Here is a 22,301-nt window from a genome sequence, read left to right on the forward strand (position 1 = left end):
ACATTTGTCGCTCAGACTCAGAAAAATAATTTGATTGATTTGATCCGATTTAAACTCGGTTCAAAATATTCTTAATCGACTCATCATGTTGGTTCCACCATATCACATATTGGTATGATTAGGTCATAATCATGATATATTGACATGATTAGGTGACAATGATCAGGTCAATGTTACTTGTATGTAGTTAGAGCATATTTTTCTGAGTGCAATTAGGTACTTTCTACTGGCTTATGCATCAGTACAAGAAAGGTTTTCAACATGTGTTTTGAGAGTTCATTCTATTTACCTACAAACAAAAAGCCATTCTCAAACCTATAAGTTCTATTAGAGTAAGTTCTGAGTTTTGTAAGGTGATAGCTTCATGTACAGTGCCTTATCAAAATTATTGTTACTTATTATTGGAGTAGAGTAAGGTATTAAAGGGATAGTGTATTGCAAGTTAAAAGACCTGTTGTGCCCCTTATTGGGATAGACGTCGTATATTGAATCACTATTTATGTATCATTGCTACACCGTTCATCATCTTGCTGAAAGCATGTACACCTGGAGTATTAATAATTAATATTCAATATTTATTATTTGTTTAGAACAATTTTTTTTTGTTATACAATTAATTTTAAAACGCATTTATTGTAATAAATATAAAAACAAAAACTTTAATTTTGTTTATATTGGCCAAAAAAATTTGTTAAATTTTTTTTTTACATGATGAGTTCCAGTCAATAGTAGAAGAAAATAATTTTTCCAAATTTAATCATTTTTATTATCCTAAAATAATGATAGGTCTCTTTAAAAATCCATTCTTGTACTTCAAGCACAATACTACGAATAATAAATGATAAAATAAATTTTCTATTGTATACGAAGAATTTAATTGAAATTCTACTTACCGATTTTACAGTAAAATAATAAAGTTGCCAAACGACGTTTCGGGAAAGGTATTAACAAAATCCACCTGGCTTTTAATTTAAATACAAATAAGTCGACAACCAACCCAAATCCACCCATGTTGGGCGAGTTGTGTGAGGACAGCAAAGTGATCATTAGGTGTACTAAGAGAAAAGCCAAGAAACCACGCATGGAACAAGAAGGAACAAACAATGATGGTACATCAGAGTGTATAAGCAACGTCCGTCCTAATGGTAAACCTCCAAAAACTGGGTGTCCAGGTAACGGTTGAAACTGGTTAGTTAATAATGAAAAGAATGACCAGAAAAAATGTACCCAGAGCCAGATATCGTGTCTAAAGGTGTATAGAAAACGGTACACCAAAGGAAACGATAGTACGTCCATGACAATGCAACTTCGATACACAGTAACTGAACAAACAGCAGAAATACCAAGAAAATGTTTTCTCAACCTCAGGATTGAATACTTTCGTTGATGCCTTATGTTCGTTTCCGATTCCATATCTGCACCTTACATCCCGTATGAAGTTGTTACTATAAAAAATATTAATATTTAAACGTAGTGAAGATAAATTTAAATCACAATTAAAGATATATATACTCACCATCATGCCTCCGATATTATATAAGTACGAGTACGTCCATTATGGGATGTTGTAGGTGCCATATTTAATTGTGGTCTTAAATAATGTAAACAAAATTGTAGGTTCAAATGTAAATATACTTATGGACTTGCTACTTACCAAACTCTGACCACCATAATGCGAGGCATGACATGTATGAATCATTTTGGAGGCTTACCACTTACGTCTCCGAAAAACAATAATTTTTCCATTCGGTTTTTTTCGAATTTTGGTTTTTTTGTTGTTCCTAAATAGTCCACAACGACTACAAATGCGCAACTTTCTGACCTTTCGCGCATCTACAACAAGGTTAGTTGATTTAGTAAATCTTATAAATATATTAACTATTAACTCTTTTAACTTTTGAAACTTACCATCGATTAATATATCCTTACATTCACCTAAAATGGACATCATTTTCTTACGCTTGAAATCGGTTGAATCTCCGTCTTGACTTTGACCTGAGTTATTGACGTCGCAGTTTAGGTGAGTATCAAAGTAATCTTGAAGTTCATATTTAAAGTTCTCAATGTATTCCCTTTTTGCGTCGAACACTGCTCTCAATTCCGTTTTAAATTGCTCCAATAAGATGCGAATAGAAGCTTTCTCCTCCTTGGATATCCTTGCCTTTGGATTACTCATCATTTACAAATTAATTTCAATTTTCTTCAATTTTCACAAAAATTTTGAAATAAATATTTGAATAAAATTTAGTAGTTGACTGTAGATAAAATTATTTTAAAATGACCAGCATTAGATTTTAGTTTTAGACCAAGACGAATATCGCCTACTTTATAAAATAATTTTGAACTTTATAAAATTCTGTAGATTATTCAAAAATTGAAATTTTGTTAGATTTGACACATATTTAAATATGTTAAGATCGAGATTTTTTGCTATGCGAAAGATATCTTAACTAAACCGAAAGAGAAGAGTAGTTTCTAAAGGAAATTCCAAAATGTAGTTCCTCCTCGGCAATTCAATAATTACGCCCGTAGGTATCTCACCCGGCTCCATGACCTTCCCCCCGACGTCTCTACTCCTATCACTCTTTCAGAAGACCTTGTTCTAGCATTGCGATATAAGCCCCCCCAATACCTAACACACTACTTCGATGAAGTGGACCATAACCTCTCCACTATCCCCTTATATAACCGCGGCTTTCGTGACCTTAGTCACAAAGTATACTGTTGATTCAACCCCCGCTAGTTAGCCGTAACCCCTTCCCCTTCTATATCGTCCTTTCTACCTAGTTCATGCCCTTGCTTTCTGATTTAGATGAGCCTAGTTCACTAGGTATTAAATCTATTTTCTCATTCCTCTCTTCCATGATTACTGGAATGAAGTTTCCACATTGCTGTGGAAATCTTCTCCTTTCATTCCTAAGAGGCTATCGATGCTTTCCACATACTGCAAAAAAAAAAAAAAAAAAAAAATATAAACATACCAAAAATACCAAATATGACTATTAAAAATTTTATTAATCCTATTTAGTATTTTATTAATCCTATTTTCCACATTAAGTCTAATTTTTCAAAGTATTAAGTATTCATATTTAATATTTTTACCTTTTTCTTCAATTACAAGTATCTCTTCAAAGTACATAGAATTACTTTATATGTATAATATATCACTTCCTCATTTTATACTGAATGAATGTTCACTGGGTGTACATTGTATCTATATATGTTATATTATATTAATGTTTATACAAATATAACCTCGTATTCATTTTGAAATCAATAATTTTATGCGTATGTGAAATAATAATAAATAAAAATGAATTGGAAAATGTATTTTAATTTCCGTTTGAAACAATTTCCTCGTATAAAAACGAAAGCTTTTTCATTAATATTTGTAATGATTTCTTTATCTATACTTTACTGCAATTTTTTGTATGCATATTTCCATTGATTTTTATAGTTTGAAATCAGAAATGCGCAGGTATCTTTTTAATGCTTCGATGATTTGGCTTAAAAACTGAACATTTGAAAAGGTAATTCAATATAATAGATTGAATTAAATATTGAAATATGTCACTTATATAACGGAACAGTAAATTCAAATTATAAATTAGATATAATTACAAAGTACATATTTAGTAAAAAGTACACATACCTCATAACGAGGTTGAGATGAATAAATATAATTATCTAACAAGGATATCATTGCTTATATGCAATGCTGCAATAATTTTCTATACAATTATATTAAAAAAATTTAATTAATAAATATAATCACTTATTTATACGAATGTCACTAATTGGCAATTTCGTAATCCGGTAACACAATCTGTGCAGAAGTATTAAAAACGTTGAAAGGCACTAGAGATATATAAAAAAAAATTAATTTCAAATGAATAAAGAGAAATTAGGTTACCAATAGAAATGTATAATATTACAATTTCACAGACATTATACTTTATTACAAAGATTCTAAAATAAAAATTATATAAATTATAATTAACTTTGTTATGTTTTTGAAATTAGATCTCATTTTATAGGTCTTACTATGAACACTATTTACTTGAAAGCATTTTTATAGAGAAACATCTCATAATTTATTATGATGTGTAGTATGAAGATTTTATCAATGGAACACTGACAAGTCATCGACTTTTCCAATTTCTACAAATTTTTAATCCACAATTTTTTAAATCAACCGATATATACAACTTAATCGCAAGGCGGAATAAAAATTGTCTGACAATATTATCAATAACTCTAATAAGAAAGAAATTATATCACTGTAATTACAAAATATTAGGAAAATTCTAACTTTTTGGACAGAATGTTTAAATTTAAATATTTTTTTAAAGATATTTTTTTTTAATTTTTTATTTATAATATTTTTTAATTGTACTATCATTTAAAATAATAGTATCTTTATTATTATTATTATGTGAAAGATAATTAAGACAATAAAAAAAATCAGCTGCATCAGTTGTTGTACGAGTATATAATTGATTAAGTATAGAAACAGTCATTGGGTCAAAGGATGACAGACAATAGAGCCGGGAAATAGGATACCCACTTAAACGATGGATATATAAAGTGATCAATAATTTAAAAAAAACAGTTTATCACTCCCTATCTCTCCTTGTGATGAAACTAGTCCTAATGTATAATTAGAGGCAACTGTCGTTAATATAAATATATTTGAGAAATCTGGATAGCTTAAGATTGGTGGTGAAATTAACTTTGTTCTCAAACTTTCAAAAGATTTAACAGACTCTTTCGACCAGCAGAATATTTGAGTCTTCTTTAGTAAGTTATTGAGAGGTCTAGTTATTTCAGCAAAATCTTGTATAAACCTTCGATAATAATTGCACATGGCAACAAATCGTCTTACTTCACTTGTATTCTTGGGTTTTCTATAGTTCCAAAGCATAACAAAAAACAAGATATTGACATATATGGGAGTATACATTTCTTAGGTACCGTTTCAGTGAGAAAGAAAAGACGTTCTCACTGAGTATTAAATATATCAACATAAGTATACTACATTGTGAGAGAACTACTTTGATTGCAATGTAATCCATTTGAATGGAGAAATCATATTTTGTGTCTTATTCCAGCTATATTTTTGATATAATAGCATAACAGCTGCTTAAGAGCAATTTCACAAACTTGTTGAATGATTATAGAATAATCTTTTTACGATTACAAAATTTTGAAATAGTAATTTTGTTTTTTTACGGGCTAGTTGGTCAATAATTAAATAATATACTTTTAAAAAAATTATTTGTTTTTGTTTTTAAAAGATTTTATTTTAACTGATATTTCGACTATAATCTATAACCGTAATCAGGGTACTCAGATGTGCTCTGATGATCAAGGTACTATGATGTACTCTGATGATCAGGGTACTCTGATGTACTCTGATGATCAGAGTACTATGATGTACTCTGATGATCAGGGTACTCTGATGTACTCTGATGATCTGGTTACTATGATGTACTCTGATGATCTGGGTACTATGATGTAATCTGATGATCTGGGTGCTATGATGTACTCTGATGATCTGAGTACTGTGATGTACTCTGATGATCAGAGTACTATGATGTATCCTGATGATCAGAGTACTATGATGTACCCTGATGATCAGAGTACTATGATGTACCCTGAAGATCACGGTACTCTGATGTACCCTGAAGATCACGGTACTCTGATGTACTCTGATAACATTTTTGGATCATTAAAGTAATAAATTATTTACTAAATACTAAAATATTATCTCATCTAATAGCATACATATAAAAAAAAAAAAGAAAAATTTTTTAAATAATATTTGTCATGCTTTTGAATAATTATTTATTCGATTAGTTAACAATAATTAAAAAAAAAAATTATTGCTAAAGAATTCAATTGTGCATGAAAAATTGAATTATATTTTAATTTTTCAACATTTAAATTAATTTATCGAAATTCAATTTGTTTACAGTTGAAACCATCAAAATGCAAGTCATATAAATAACAAAGCAATAAAAATAAATTGAGAAATTTTATCGCACAAAATTTGCATTATCAGGTGCGTATGAATGCAAAGATATTCAATCTCCGAATAATGATAATCATATACCCCAACACATGCACACAACCCACTATATTCACACAGATACACAGACACAGATACTAGTTGTTGTTGTTGTAGTTGTTGTCATTTGCAAGTGCATTTAATTTAAATTATTGTTTTCATTAAAAGCTGCATAAGCATATGCAATAATACGTATGCATGTGTGTGTGTGTGTGTGTGTGCGTGTTAATATGCTAATTTTATTATCGATATATGCCAGGATATAAAAACCGCAATAAAACATAAAATAATCAAATGCACAACAAATAAATTTTATAAAAAATAAATAAAAAAAAATTGAATTGAGATAAAAAATTGAAAACAAATATACAATTAAGCACGCGTTGGTGAGCAAAATTTTTAATTCAATAAAATTGCGAAAAATATTTGTAATTGTAAATTAAAATTAAAACAAAACAAAATAAAATAAAATAAAATAAAATAAAATAATATAACAATAATAAAAACAAAAATAAAAATTAAAATTAAAATGCAAATGCAAATGGAAATGGAAATGATATATAATCATTTTTTATTACTTATGTATGTTAGTTGTCTTGATTAAACTATAAATTATAAATGAAATATTTTTACATTATGCCAAAAGCGAATTTTCACGCGCAAATATAATTAAAAATAAAAAAAAACTGTTTTACAAAATAGTAATAAAATGAAAATAAAATAATTAATTTGACTTTTCATTGCGTGTACAAATTTGTCAATGCCTCTGTGGTAAAAGTATTGAAAACCAAATAAAACAAGTTAATAAATCGACAGGAAGTTGGGTTTTTTTTACATATTGCATATTGGATGCAACCAAAAATGTTACTCATACGCCACCGTGTGCAGATTTTATATGGTAATTAAATAAGTTTAAAATACGGCAAATTGTTAAATAATTATCTGTGCTTATTTATTTTTTATAGAATTTCATTTTGAGGCACTTTGAGTTATAAACACCAGGTACAGGATGTAAAAGAATAGATCACAAGTACCTTCTGCTCAAAAAGTATCCGGATTTTGTTGTTTGTTAACTACTCCTTAAGTGCTAGACTTTTCTTTGTTATGTTGGTACACCCTTTGTTGACAGTTGGTACAAATTTGAGCGTCATCTGTCAATTAGTTTGTTTACAGCAGCTGTGAGACTACCTCAAGTGCATTTAGCGATTTTTACTATGAAAAATTCTTGCTGTACGCGATTTTTTGACCAAACACGGCACCACTGTCATCGCTCAGGCACCATATTCGCCAGATCTAGATCCGTACGACTCTTTTCTGTTCCCGAAACTCAAATTGCCTCTTCGTGGTAAGCGTCCTGAGTCGATTGAATCGGTAAAAGAGAATTCGCTGAAGGAACTAAAAGCCATACCTTCACGGGCCTACGAAAAGTGTATGGAAAATTGGGTACAAAAATAAAATATCTATTTACCTTATTGGTGATAGATATTACCTATTTGTCCAAATAACTAAACTAAAAACATAAGGAATTTATCTCATCCTTATTGGCGTATATGATTACTAATAGAAGGCCTTATAACAATTACCTTTTTATAAATAATTCTCTTCTTCTTGGACTCTAGCTTAGATAACCAATATCCTGCTACGTATTATATAAAAAAATATGATCTCAAAAAGAAGATACATACGTATTATATAAAAGTTTAATCTTAAGTGCAATATTTGTAATTTTCACTCAACAATGCCAGAGCATATGGTCCACCTCCGTTTTCTGTAAAATTTAATAAAATATGTTATTTCCTATATTTTCGAAAATTCCAAATTTCTACTGAACAAATTTTTGAAGTTTTTTGCTTGTCATTGCCTTACAATTTATTGTTGCTCAAGTAAGCGGAAAATTAATTTCTTTGCCAAAAAATTATAGAAACAAAATTACAAAAGTCATTGAGCCAAAATTTATTGTATTAAAGAGATGCTCAAATCGCGTTTATAATAATTTTTTAATATTTATAAATTTTGGGTTTAAGGTATTATATTAATTCATATAGAAAAAATACTATAAACACATGAGTTTATTCTGAAGTTTACCATAAAAATGTACTAAACATACAGAAAGTTTTTATTATCTAGTGATATGAATATGAGAATTTATTAACTAGATGAAAGTAAAGAATTAAAAAGTAAAGAATTAAAATGCATAAAATAAATTTTGAGTCAGTTGGTTAAGAAGCGCTGACTCTGAGCTTTAAATTTGGCAGGGCACAAGTTGGTTTGCTGTTACTTGCAATTAAAAAAAAAAATTTTTACAAATAATTAAATACAAAAATTATTTCCAAGACCACTGAGGATGGGTATTTGGCAATACACGAAACAGCTGTATGGTCAACCAAAAATTTAATTCATTAAAATAATATAAACTAAATTTTTGTCGTTGTAGTTCACTACTGTTCTAAAAGCGTCTATATAAAATGAATTTTATTGTTTTAATTGTAATAAATTGAATTTTAATTGAATGCGTTTTTAGTTAATTTAAAAAATGACAAATACACTTTTTAAAATAATTTGGTATCACTTTTTTGACTCTTCTAAGCAGTATATCTCGTAATATGAACAACAATTGGTATCTATCATCTACAAGTGAAGTATCTTTCAATGCAACTGTCCATTTTTTTTGACAAAACGTAACTATTTGATTTTATTATCTCTAACCCCATATTACTTAAATTCTGAAAATCTGAAACGATACCAAAAACTTTTCAATTTTCCATTAAAAATTTGTATATGAGTATATTATTGCCACTAAACTATTTGAAAGTTTTCAATACTTTTTTACTTGGATATCAAAGACACAAAAGAAAAACAATATCAATAAAAAAATTTTAAAATGGAAAACTGAATAGGGTCTCTTATATTGAATAATCCTTCAATTTAATTCCTTTTCAGAATTTTTTTCTTTTCTAAACATGAACAATTGCAGAACGTCAAACCATCAATAAAGCCTGAAACAACTAATTTAATCTATCGTTGAAGCATTGCTACGATAATCGGCATTGGTACTTCCTGTTATGGTAATGGCCGTAATAAATCTTTATTCGTTTCTAATTTTCATTTACAACTGCAATTGGTAATTAACAGAGCATTTATCGCTATAATTCTTTGCTTCTTTTGTACTGAAAATAAGCCACTTACCCATAGTCCCATAGCGTTCAATATCTGCTCAATATCTACTATAAAGGAATCATATGAGTATATAGCAACTCGCACAACGTCGTTTTAGTTCAGTTCATGTAAAAATATATTTGATGTTGTTTCAAAGAGCAGTACGGATGGTAATGAATGGCCAAGCGACTTGCATTCGTAAGGCTAAAAGAAAGTACATGCCATTACAATAAATTTAAAAATATACTGCCAATTACAAATTGAATTTCAAGTAAATGAATTCAAAAGTTGAAGAAAGTGTTTACATACTAATGTACGAGTATTTGTAATACAGGGCTGACCTCATATATCACTCCATACGTGTTTGAAAAAAAAACACAACAACTTTTATGTAGAAAAATTTGTCTGTCTGTGATAGAAGGAATTATGATTAGTAGCAGTTTTATTATTTGAGCAGAAATTGTATGGTCAACCAAATTTCAATAAATTAACTATATTTTTGTTCTTGTCTTTTCTTTACTATTCGATTCCGTCTAACTTTTAAATACTTTCATTTTGTCATAAAGACGCGTCACCCTTAGCAAGAAAAAATTAACTTTAAATACTACAATACTAGCAACAATATTAGTTCCATATTTCAGAAATAATATAAGCCACAACGTGAATAAAACTATTAGAAAGTACTTGTTTGTATTGACACCATCTGCTGACAATAAAATGCAATTAAGATAGATTCTTCACGGAAGCATCATCAAAATTTCATCTTATAAAGCCGAATAGTTATTGTTTCTTGTATAGAACAATATTAAATCGTTGACTGAACAGGGGCCAAAAACATAACCAGACGAAGTGTCTAACTGGCTGAAACCCGCTGAAAACAATTATTAATAATTATTAAACCGCTGAGAACAATTATATTAATAACGAAGTGTCGTCAGCAATAAAAATCTAGTCTACGGAGAGGGTCAAAATTTCGTTGTTAAACATTTTTAGGTAGCAATAGAATAAGAATAAGAATGACGGAGAAACATGCACATAGTGCTCTGTCTACATGGCGTCAACAACTGCATATAATAAGCGTAGTTATAGATTTTATTTTGTAACAAGGTGGTAACTTAGTTTGTTCATGTTGAAATCACTGGTCTCCATATTTCTTTTCCACTATTACTATTTTTATTAGTACTAAGTATGAGGCGAACGAAATTGGTTATTTTGATCACTTCAGTTCTCTTAACCAGTCCTTTTAATTAACATGCTCATCTTGAATGGTTTTATTTTGTTTTATATGTTCTGTTATATGGTGTCAACAAAAATGTCTGCAATCAGATTTGTTCAGATGGAGACATTTTATTGTGAATCCAGATGTCTTAACGTCTATTTCTTAAAATCAGGAGATACTGGTCTTTGTTTATTTAACGAAACCATCGTCAGCATATAAATGTAGAAGTCAAAAAGTTGCTTGGTATAAGTTATTTAAGAAGAGGATCACAACTCACTTTGTCCTTTGAACTGGTGGTGCAATCTCAATAAAATTCTGTAGAATATATTCCATTCTTCTTTTTTTCACAATTATTCGATTTAAACAGGTCATTGGACAGATGTGACTACTCGCTATAGTTGGGGGAACAATGATTAATAGTTTTGGTTTTTGTTTAATAAAATGATGCAGAACTATTAAGTTCAACGCCATGGAAGGACAATATCTGTTTTAAGTTGCAAATTTTTGAAAAAAGTATTTATAACTGAAAAAAAAAATGATTTTAGGTTTTCTCTGACCAAAATTGTTGACATTCGAAATTTTTATTTGAACTATAAATTTCATTAAAAATGTACTTGACTTTGTTTCCATTATTGAAACCGGAAAAACTTTAGAAACGTGTCTAAATGTTTCTCAAATTTCAAGTTAATTTCAATTTAAATAAAATTGAAATTTTGAAATTTGTCAAGTAGCTAAAATTCTTAAATTAAATATTTTATTTATTTTATTTATTGGCTAATTTGTTTGCCATTTGTTTTAAGTGCTGTCGGTAAAAGTTACAATCTTTCTAATGAAATAAAAATAATACCTAAACCAAAATATATTCAAATTGCTTCACTTTAGTTAGACTTACTTGACTTTTATCCAACAAATACATTCATACTTGTATGAATAATTGTACATTTTTACATTTCTATTTATATAAAAATTATTTGTAAACCAAAACTTAAAAATAGATCTACTTTAAAATGAATTTCTCTGAACAAAATTTTTGCTATGCATTTTGGCTACAGAATGCAATCTGCATTTGTCACTTGTAAACCTAAATTTTACTCTAAGTAATATGTGTGGTTTATATTTTAATAAAATTTCCATTACTATACATTAACATATATAACTATTACAGCAACAGATATGATACTTCATCGTAAGTATTTTTAGGTATTCATATATTATTCAACATAATAAATTCCGCAATGGCCACAACAACAAACACTGTTCGGTTTTCTTAAGGCTTAAGACAATGATATTATGTTTAATTTAAGCCTTTGTGAACAAATAGCTTTAAACAACAATTTGCGGTTAAACTTGTCATAACAATATGAAAACTTTTAATTAAGTCAAAAACTGTATTTCTGTATTTTAAATGTGATTGCAACGTATTTAATGAAAACAAATTGCGGTCAAAGAACGCACGAAAGTGGTAAGCACTTCAGGCAACAATAATATCTCAAGATAGACGCTAACCATACCACACTCTGCCAACACTAAAGCTCAGATATAAACAGATGACACCGAACCTTAACAACGAAATGATAAAGCACGTAAATTTATCTAATTAAAATAATCCAATTACGAAGGCATCTTCTGGCATGCAGCAGTGTTATTTCATTATTACCGCAAGGTAACACGGGCAAAATACTAAATATAGTATGCGATAAAAAACGGAGCCGGAAACATAACCACAGGGAAATGCGAGCGTCAGGAAGGTCCTGAAAGAAAAAAAATCTTCAAATTAATGTTGACAAACGTCTCCGCGGGGAACGCACTAATTAATTACAAATAATGCAGATTATTTATTTATTTCTCTTTCATTTTATTTCTTAATTATCATTTTTTATATCGCTTTTCTTTTTTTTTGGTATTTGTGTTTAATTTTTTTGATAAACATAAATATTACGAGGCATAATTTGTAGCTCACTCATTCAGTGATAATTATTTTAGAGCTGTTGCTGTGGTCCTTAAAGTTCTTTTAATAAAAATAATAATAGACTTTAAAAAATAACAGAAACATTAGAACAAACTTTAATAGACACAAAAACTCTGAAATGGAAGTTGTGGTTGGATATAGTTTCATTTATTCATTCATCACTCTATTATCTACTAATTTGCTTTGAATGAGTGCGAAATTCGCTAATTTTATAGGATTAAGGTTAAGGAGTTTTTTTAGTTTACAATTTGGTTACAATTTTCGGTTTGTCGCTTTATAATGTTTTGGGTACGATATCGATTTCGTAGACATATTTATTCACCAACAGATTTTAGTGAAGTCAGCTATGTTTAACAACTTTTTCCACTACGCTATTTATCAAAATAATTCAAATCTAAAGATATCGAGGTTCAAAATTGTTAATAAACTCATACCTAAGAAAAGCCTGGGGACTTCAAACAAATATTTTAAGAATAAAACCAACGCCTCAAAATTTGAAAAAAAAGGCATTGTCATATTCTCTGAGAAACTCAACCTCTTAAAGCAGGAAAGATAAAAGTTAGTGCTATACAAGTTCAAATTAAATGTTTTTGCCACATTATAATACCTAACAGAAGTATTTATATTTTTAGTGACAGCAAAGTGAACAATAATTCCACATTTCGAAACATCTGAGCTTGTATCAGAATATAGCCCATATATAAATGAGATGTCAATGCAATCAATGATTAACCTGAAATAGAATTGTAACATCTGAACATTCCCAGCCATAACGAAGCCGTTGGATAGGCCAAATATAACATACAGCTTTCAATCGCATCTACCTCATTAGATTTAGTAATTCCTTTAACTTTAATGGAACTGATTAGACGTACAAAATATATTGAAATAGCAAACTAGAGAGAGTATAATGACCATACCTAACTACACGCCCGCCATAGTCTCATTATATCACATATGAAAAGAATTTTGCTAATATAAAGGCTCGCTTGTTACTCGTGGTCTGATAGCCGCCATATATATAGAACTCTGTATAATTACTGGATTAATTACAGACTCTTTGCAACGACTAGATTAGATAAGGAAGAGGAAAGTATAACCCAATTGCGCTGTCGCTTTCAAGTATTCGCCAGAAGATACACATCCAAGCTAAGTTATCCATTTATAAAATAACTGTACGATATCGCTAGTATAGGTATTAAAGACACTGTCTTTTTCAGCTACCAGCGGCAAAGTGATTTCTTGCTCCAATAAAGAGTTATGTTGAAAGGCTAAGAATGTACATATATGTATCATTATATATAGTCATGAATAAATATACATCTAAATTTCAGTATCACAACCGGTCTAATTAATGGGTTTGTCATATTTAGAAGTATTAGAACTTACATAAATCTAGTGACCTCTCTAATACCATTAAAGAATTCACCTCAACCATTTCCATTATCTCTAATAGACTATATAATTTTAACAAAGATGTTTTTATAATTTCTTATATCATTTTATCATAATTTCATTATTATCATATCATACTTAACAGAATATTACCTATGAAAACTGCCAGGTTTACTATCTACATAAAGTTATTAATAGTTAATTGATTTTACTTTGTGCCAATATATTCATATATGTATCTTATAAAGATATGTCTTTAAAGTTAATTTTAAAACTATAAAAATTATATTTACTCTCTTAACGAAAAATTTGTCCAAAAATGTCTTTAAAAACTTTCTGGAACCACTACAAAATGTTTATTATTTTTTTATTGCTCCTTAACAGTTAAAATTACTCAGGATAATAAATTATGCAGTTTTTGTGGTTAAATTGAATATAATGAATTTAACTTCAGCTATTTTGTTGTCTAAAATAATTTAATAAAATTAAGAAGGAAATATTTTTAATTATGCCTGAGGGAAAAATAAAATTCTCAAACTTTTTCAACTCGCAAAAAAAACGGACGCCGGAAAGCAATGGTTCGGAGTAGTGGGCGAAATTAAAAGGCTTTAACCACACAACAAAATAAGCCAAGCCATGTGGTGGCCTCTACGCCGTTCAGTGTTAATCAGCGTTGCCGAAAATTTTCACAGCAGAAAAAAAAACACTATAAAAGGACTTCTGAAAATATTTTCATTGAAAAAGTTTTTAATAATATATATTTTAATTGCATTCATATATTTTATTGAAGTTTCAATGATTTTGGACTATTTTGTTATAAATATTAGAAATAATTATTTATTCAAAACAAAGTTGCTAACTTTGGAAAGTTATTTTACACAAAATACAATAAGCTTAATATAAATAAAATTATTATATGGAATATATGTATAGAATTGATGTGTGGGACTTAAAGAGTTAATGATAATGGAACATATGAAACAATAAATTTCTCATAGTATCTCCCACTCAATACATAGTGCTACTTTTTCACGGAACTGTAATCATCTAAACAACCTCGAAAAAGATGATGTAACCCTAATTGGATTCCATGTCCGGATACAACAGATAGTGCAGGTAAGCCAATGTAACTGTACCCAATTCACATAGTTGTATGATTTAAGCGCAGGAGCCCAATTGGAGCTATCAACAGCAGTTCTTATTAAACGGATCACTAGATCTACACTGTACTATGCTAATGACATGATTAGTTAAGCGAAATATACCTAAGAAATAGTAGTCCTATGACCCGCCAGGTGCTATCTTTGAAATATATCTTACATGATCTATTAAAAATGTCTAGGTATTGTAAACTGGAAACTTCAAGTAAAAAAGTAAAAAAATAAAAGGAGATTAATGGCATGGGTCAGGTTAGATGGGAGTGGCGAACTTACATTAACCAAAACGAGTAAAACATTGCTTATACATCAGACCAAGAGGATGACCAAAACAAGAGGATCAAGAGACCAAGACCAAGAAGAAGGGCCAAAATAGTCGGCGCACAAACATTTTCGAAGATAACAGGCACGGCTTCTCCTTAAAAAAGGTGAACTAACCTGACAAACTTACAAGCTCGGAAATGTCTAGTTCATCCAATGATGATTACCAACTTTAAAATATTTAATAATACTTTTTAAATAGAATATACAACATTATATAATATTAATAGGATCAGGCAAAACGGCTAATCTATTTTCTAGACACACTCTTTAGACAACGGATTATAATAGAGTTAACTATTTTGAGCTACACTATATGTAAATTTAGTTTATTTCCTGAGTTATTAAGGTTGGATTTTCAAATGCTTTTGCATTACATTCATTCGTTATCTACCCCCAACTAGAATATACATATTATACATTGATCACAGAAACAGTTGTTAATACGACTATAAGGTGGAAGTTTGCTTATTCTTAACATGACAGTATAGATTAATCCAGTAGTTGGTCACTGTTTCCTCACTAGGTAAAGATGTTTTCGTTAGGATTTGTAAATAATCCAAACTTCGTTTTTTAACCAGAAAAATGGAAAATCCAGACTATATAATTAAGAGTGTATAAGATTCAGACATACTGAAGAAAATTTAGAAACTCTAATCGGTAAAGCTAATCCTTTCTTCATGAGGAGGAAGAAGGTTTTCATCAAGTTTTGCTTATAGAAATTAACAAAAAAGATATATAATCTCGGAGATAATTTCATAGCATTTATTTTTTAAATATGATTTTCGGTATATATACGCCGCGGTTACGAGATACATGATCCACTTCATCAGTCCAATTTTTGACTATTTTTTAAAATAAATGTGGCCTTAAGGTGTTAATGGTGGCATGGCCATTAGCTTTAAATGCTTTACGACTTGCTGGTTTGTCAATATAAACCAATGATTTAACATAACCCAATATAATAAAGTGCAACTAATAAAAAAGGGATGTAGTGGTGATTCATTAATTGCTTTTGTTTATTGACATAACCATTAAAGGTGATTCTTATGCAGTATATTTATATATAATTTAGTTAAAAAAATTGTTCGCAATAGTTGACTTTAATAAAATGGGTTGTTAAATAAGCGTGCCCGGAAAATCGAAGACATGATGACCCAATAGTTCTTTCTGCATTATAAACTCATACACATACTAAATGGACACGTTTTTTCGTATAAGTCACATTGTATCTAATTACTGTCTTGTAAACTATAATACAATTATTCAACCATTGAAAGTATTTTAATGTAATTTAGTTGTAAAAATATTACAATCTACGCCAGTAGTTATTTCTTATCATCAGTCTTATATGTTATATGTATTATAAATTTATTGCTGAGTTCAGTATAAAATATCAATAAAATCAATAAACATTAAAACCGTAAGTTTTAAAATGCACCTCAGTGTATATAATGCCTGTTATCCTCATGGATTGAATTTTCTAATTAAAAGTCATCAATAATGCATTTCGATTGTTGTTGCACCAACTGCATCGTACTGCATCAGACTGCATCGAACGGCACATTTGGTGCAACAACTGTTGCATGCTCGCATTACAATAGAAATCCGATGAGCAAGTTTCCGTATGCGGTAGAATCGCTGCACGGCACATGCCTCAAATACATAAAATCACATAAAATTTCACTTACAGCACAAAGTGCATTTTCATTTGGAATTCTGCATTTTTATTTTCTATCCATAAGCAAAAACAAATATTTTGTTGGGGAGCGGAATAGAATTCGGTTTTAAATATGAGTGCTTAAACTTCTGTTTCTTATCAAATATTTTCCTCTTTCACAGTTGCCTATGACTGGGCAATGTGTGCACTCGTACGTGCCGTAGATACTTTAAAATCTCAAATTTAATTTGCTTTAAATTACCTTCTGTGCATGCATTTATGCTGCTCGGCAGCCAACAAATCTGAATTTAGTTTATTTTCCATTAATAAAAATATTTCTAATTTGAAATCATAATTTTCAAATTTTTTTTTTTTCTATTTCACATAAGAGGTACCTACCAACACGTGTGGAACTTTGATCTACCGGAAAATATATTATCGAAGCCATCATAAAACTAATAGCGCACATTTTATGGGGTAACAGAATTCCAATGATTTAAATTGATATTTTATGTTCTCGTTTTTTTTGCTATCAATTTCAATTAAAAATTTAATATTCTATTTGAGTACACTTCAGCAATTAAATATTCTCTTTTTTGGGGTTATTATAAATCGAATATTTTCATATGGAATATTCAGATTATAAGCAATCTTCTATCGATGAGCAGAAATGTATGTGCTTCATGTCGCCACTAGAGCATAGGAATTGACAAATTAAAAAATGATATGAATTTCATGCTGTGTGGATAAATTTATTGTTAAGTTAATCTAGTTGCAATTATCGGAAAATGAATCAATTTCATTAAACTTCGATATAGTTTAAAACAATAGTGTTAATGTTATTAGAACAGACAAAGGCACATAGCCATCAGTGAGGTCTTTTGTGCTGTACTTAGAGAAAATCTGCAGAGCTAACCTACACAAATCTAAGCTGTTTAAAAACTAAACTTCACCATAAGGTTCAGGATTTCAGGAATCTTATTCGTTTTAAAGAAAACCAGATGAGGGAAATCAATCTATTTTCTGACAATCACACTATAGTTATTGTGTGTGGAGCTTTCGCAAGGCTACGAAATATTCGCACAAACACAAAATAAAAATTTTTAATGCCTGCGTTAAGTAAGTCTTGTTATACGGATCAGAGACTTGGCTTGTAACGGACGAGACTGATAAGACACTACAAACTTTCATCAACCACTGCTTGCGAAACATAATGAAGATATGGTGGCCAAGAACGATATCAAATGAAGAACTCTGGAGGCAAACTGACCAAACGTCTATTAAAGTTGAAATGCAAAAGCGAAAATATAGGTGGATACGCCATACCCTGCGTAAGCCTTATGAAGATGTAACATGGAATCAACAAGAAAGCCGGCGTAGCGACCAGGTGAACGCTTTAAAATAATTTATAGTAGTATGAATATTACTGAATCTGATTTATTTTAAAAAATATATAAAACCTCTATATCGAACTATTGTATAATAAGAAATACATATTTAGTACGGAGATACTGCTACCCTGTATGCAGATGGCTCATTCTTACTTAAAACCAGTATAGCGGGCAAACCAAGAAGTCGGCTTCTGAGGTTTAACCATATAAAATACTTGACTTTCGCCACGTTTACGGTGGGTTGACATTGAACGCATGGTAAGTAAAAATTCCACAGTCATGTTTTCATCTGGCAAAATTGGAAATGGTTCATTATTCTTTTCCTGATATTGCTCTATCATTTAATGATTAAAAAAATATTTGATATAGGTGTTTATACCATAAATGATGATACAAAATATGTAGTTACCTCGAAATTCCTTTAAAGTCAAACCTTTACCTGGTGTTGTATGCCCCTGGAATGTTTTCTCCGTTTTCTTATAAATTTGAGGATGATGCTCAGTAATTTTGATTAGATTCTGAATAATGTGACTCATTTTGAGGTTTTTGATAAAATCAATTTTTAATAACTTTTGTATACTTTCTTCAAATTTTGATGTTTTTAATCCCTTACATTTAAGAAAAAAGGTTATACAATTATGTTGATATTTAAAATGAAATGAAAAAATTAATTTTTCAATGCTATCTTGTTAATTCTTAATAAAATTGTATTAAATCTACTCACATTTAAAAGATTTCGTAAGATCTTTTATAAAATGTTTCGAAACAACTAGTGATCCTATATATAGCATCCTTATCCTCATGTCAGCACATCACTTTATAATTATATCTCATAATGTATTTCAAAAACGTCTTCGGCAGACATAATGGAATTCGTATTGCTAGATATATAGGTATCACCACAATAAACCGTGCATATTTTTCAATATCATCTAATATTTATTGGTTTATTGATACAAACCAGTGAACCGATCTCTTTATTTATCAGTATGTCTCTCTATTCAAGTATGTTTTTGTTTTCAATAATTATTTAATATTCTATAATTAAGTATACCTGAGTTCCTCTCATTTTACCATGACCAAAAATCTATCACAGAAGAAATAACACCTCTTATACGTTTAATATTAATTGTAAGTCCTTCAAAACAGACAGTTGCTTGATAAGAAGATGCACGACTAATTGACTGTTCTAAATAGCGACTTCAGTCGTTATTTATAAATACGACGGCGTAGAATATAAACTATGGAAAATTTTTTATATCGCTATTTGTTTTAATCTCGAGAAGCTCCATTTTTTTCACATATTTCTACCTTTGAAAATTTGTAAAGTTGGATGCAGTTGACTTATAACTGACATATGCTATGCATATTTATAAGTAGATACCAAAAAACAAACACTCTTGAACATCAACTACTCCCTAATATCAACATTTACAGAACTATATCAAATTATATGAGAAGACAACAAATGAATTTCTTAAGGAGAGAAGTTTCACAACAAATTAATAAAACTACAAATTCGAACATACAAGTCAACTACGACTTTGGGTGAGTCGATTAATAAGCACTGACTTTGAGCTTTGAATTTGACAGGGTACCAGTTCAACCTTTGGTACTTGCAGTCTCAAAAAATTATTGAAGAATAATTAAATATAAGAAATAATTCCAAACCACTATATGGTCAATCGAAAATTCAACAAATTAAAAAATAAAAAAAATTTTGTTATTACAATTTACTACTGTTCGAAAAACCTCTTTAGGGTATGAAGACTTCATTAAAATTTTTTTAATACTCAAACACCTGAATGAAGTCGTTACTTAATGAAGTCGTACGAGTAATAACGGTTACGTACACCACACCTAACTTTCACTAAATTTCATAGACTAAGTATAACTTTAACTGGCAGTATATAAGCCACATATTCACCGGTTAGTCTTTAGCCTGGTCAGATGGAGGTAAACAGCTACAAAAGTTTGTAGTAGGCATCATATAAGATGAAAACGCTTCGGACACCTCTTGATAATTTACATTCAATACTATTTTTAATGCATAAATATGGTTTGAAAATTACTTTAAAAACCGCATAAATTAAAATTTCGATAAATGTGTTTAAAAAATAAACCTTTTACTTTTAAGATAATTAACCACATTGGAATGCATGCATGAAACACAATTCCATTATCAAGTGCACTCTGGAATAAAATCAAATGAATTTAATTGAAAGCATTGGGCGCATAAGGACATTCGCTGCACACATGATCCATGGTAATATTAAACGAAAAAAATACCTTGGCATATCATTTCTTATATGCGGCAAATAACCTCAGTTCATTTTCTCTGTTTTTTAATCAAAAAATATTTGCAGACAAAGGAAATTGAAATGTGGAACGATGCATCCTTGCAACTATTTTTTCCACCTTGAAATTGTTTGTGTCTCGAAACTGATACGTAAAAGCGATGACAGTGGCTTGTACATCGGATCTTGAAGCGTTGTTTACATCAAAGCATGAAATAACAGCAACAAAAGAGTACGTAAGTTGCTATGCGAAACTGATTGTCAACAACACAGGATTTTTGGGCCTGTACGCGATGCCTTATTGACTGTGTGAATATGTGACTGTGTGACTGAGGAGCTGAGGAACTGGGGAACTGACTGAGTGAAGCGTTTGTGAAAGTCACTATTAGTGTGCAGCGCTTTTGTGTTGATTTTAAGCATTCAAAAGCATATTCTTGACTGAAGCACGTATTCATTTCTGTATGCAGACTGACATAGGCTCACATCAATACCATATCTGGATAAAGGGAACGAATACATGAGCTACCTATGGTGGCTGTGACGTTATTGTGTAAGTTTTTTTAACCTTCTTTTTCATTTAGGTGAGGTATTTGCAATTTGCATCGTTATAACGAAACATGGGCTTTCCAAAAGAGAACTTACATGCGAATCCTTTGATAATTTCTGAAATTCAAGGCAGTACAAATTTATAGTGATTAAATTCTTCTACTTTCGTACAATGAAACGTCTTTCCTTTCAACTCTATTTGTCTACTGACATACGTTTATTGTTAAAATTTAATTTAGAATAAAATTGAACATTATATTTGAAAGATGTAATTAGATCTCTTTAGCAGCTAGATATATTATTTTTTAATGCTAAAAGAAATATAAATATGAAACTAATATACAATGTATAATAACATATAACAGGCATTATATGAATTGTGGTTTTCTATGAAATGCTTTTTCTATGACTAATTCAGTTTTGAAAAAAATACGTGTGAGCCCTAACCCTATTTCAAAAACTTTATAAAACTAACGTTTTTAATTATAACTTGTATAACTTATAACTATGTACGCCCTTCCAAAATTTAAATTGCACCACGATGAGAATTACTAGGTCATTAAGGCCATTCCGACTGGTATTATAAAATAGTCTGTGTTTGGAGTCTTTATAGTTTTTAGTAGTAGTTTTTACAAAACCTAGGGTTATAAGTGGCAATTTGTCGTCGATAACGAATGACTTCGGAATGTTTATCGGGCCTTTACTAGAACTATATCTCTTTGGTCTTTAACTCCGCTCGGACATCTTTCGGATAGTTAAGCTACCAAATTTTATCAAGCACTTTAAATTTACAATTTATGGTCCAAGAATGCTAAGCTTTTCTCAAATACTTGGCGTGACTTGTCAGTCGCCAACTCATCTCGGTATCTGGATGGTACAACTGCAGAGTGGATAAGCATACACACTGCTCTCTGAAATTTATGCCATTTATATTGATATCATATTTGTAATGGCTAAACTTATCAAACAAAAATATTTAGCAATATATTACATAGTCGGCATAAGTGTAGATACTTTTCAGACTTTAAAGAATACTTGGTTCAATTTAAACAAGAAGCTTATACTCATTACTACGATATCGATATTACGGTTTTGGTACTGATAGATAACTACTCAGTAC

At 29.8% G+C, this 22,301-nt stretch overlaps 1 protein-coding gene and 2 long non-coding RNA genes across 3 annotated transcripts; 1 reads left to right on the plus strand and 2 right to left on the minus strand.

Annotated features, from left to right (window-relative positions):
* Nucleotides 1-699: 699 nt before the first annotated feature.
* Nucleotides 700-2,252, minus strand: LOC119686371. Its single transcript, XR_005252916.1, has 5 exons — nt 1,909-2,252; nt 1,655-1,833; nt 1,517-1,591; nt 894-1,445; nt 700-825 (listed from the first exon to the last, which is right to left on the minus strand). It is a non-coding gene; the product is annotated as an uncharacterized LOC119686371 (long non-coding RNA).
* Nucleotides 2,253-14,776: 12,524 nt separating this feature from the next.
* On the plus strand, nt 14,777-20,851 carry LOC119686374. Its single transcript, XR_005252922.1, has 3 exons — nt 14,777-14,925; nt 20,476-20,604; nt 20,705-20,851. It is a non-coding gene; the product is annotated as an uncharacterized LOC119686374 (long non-coding RNA).
* LOC119686368 lies at nt 18,369-18,937 on the minus strand. Its single transcript, XM_038100942.1, has 3 exons — nt 18,919-18,937; nt 18,748-18,883; nt 18,369-18,672 (listed from the first exon to the last, which is right to left on the minus strand). The coding sequence occupies exons 2-3, from the start codon at nt 18,872-18,874 to the stop codon at nt 18,488-18,490; spliced, it is 312 nt and encodes a 103-aa protein (XP_037956870.1). The 5' UTR covers nt 18,875-18,883; nt 18,919-18,937; the 3' UTR covers nt 18,369-18,487.
* Nucleotides 20,852-22,301: the final 1,450 nt, after the last annotated feature.

Source organism: Teleopsis dalmanni, chromosome 2 (genome assembly GCF_002237135.1).
Source record: "Teleopsis dalmanni isolate 2A chromosome 2, ASM223713v2, whole genome shotgun sequence".
Taxonomy (NCBI): Eukaryota; Metazoa; Arthropoda; class Insecta; order Diptera; family Diopsidae; genus Teleopsis; species Teleopsis dalmanni.

Bases quoted from the DNA above. Each gene is read 5' to 3' on its own strand.
- LOC119686368 (XM_038100942.1), bottom strand. From the start codon at position 18,874: ATGAGTCACATTATTCAGAATCTAATCAAAATTACTGAGCATCATCCT. The intron at 18,673-18,747 runs GTAACTACATAT...ATTAAATGATAG, and splicing joins GACTTTAAAGGAATTTCGAG to AGCAATATCAGGAAAAGAAT.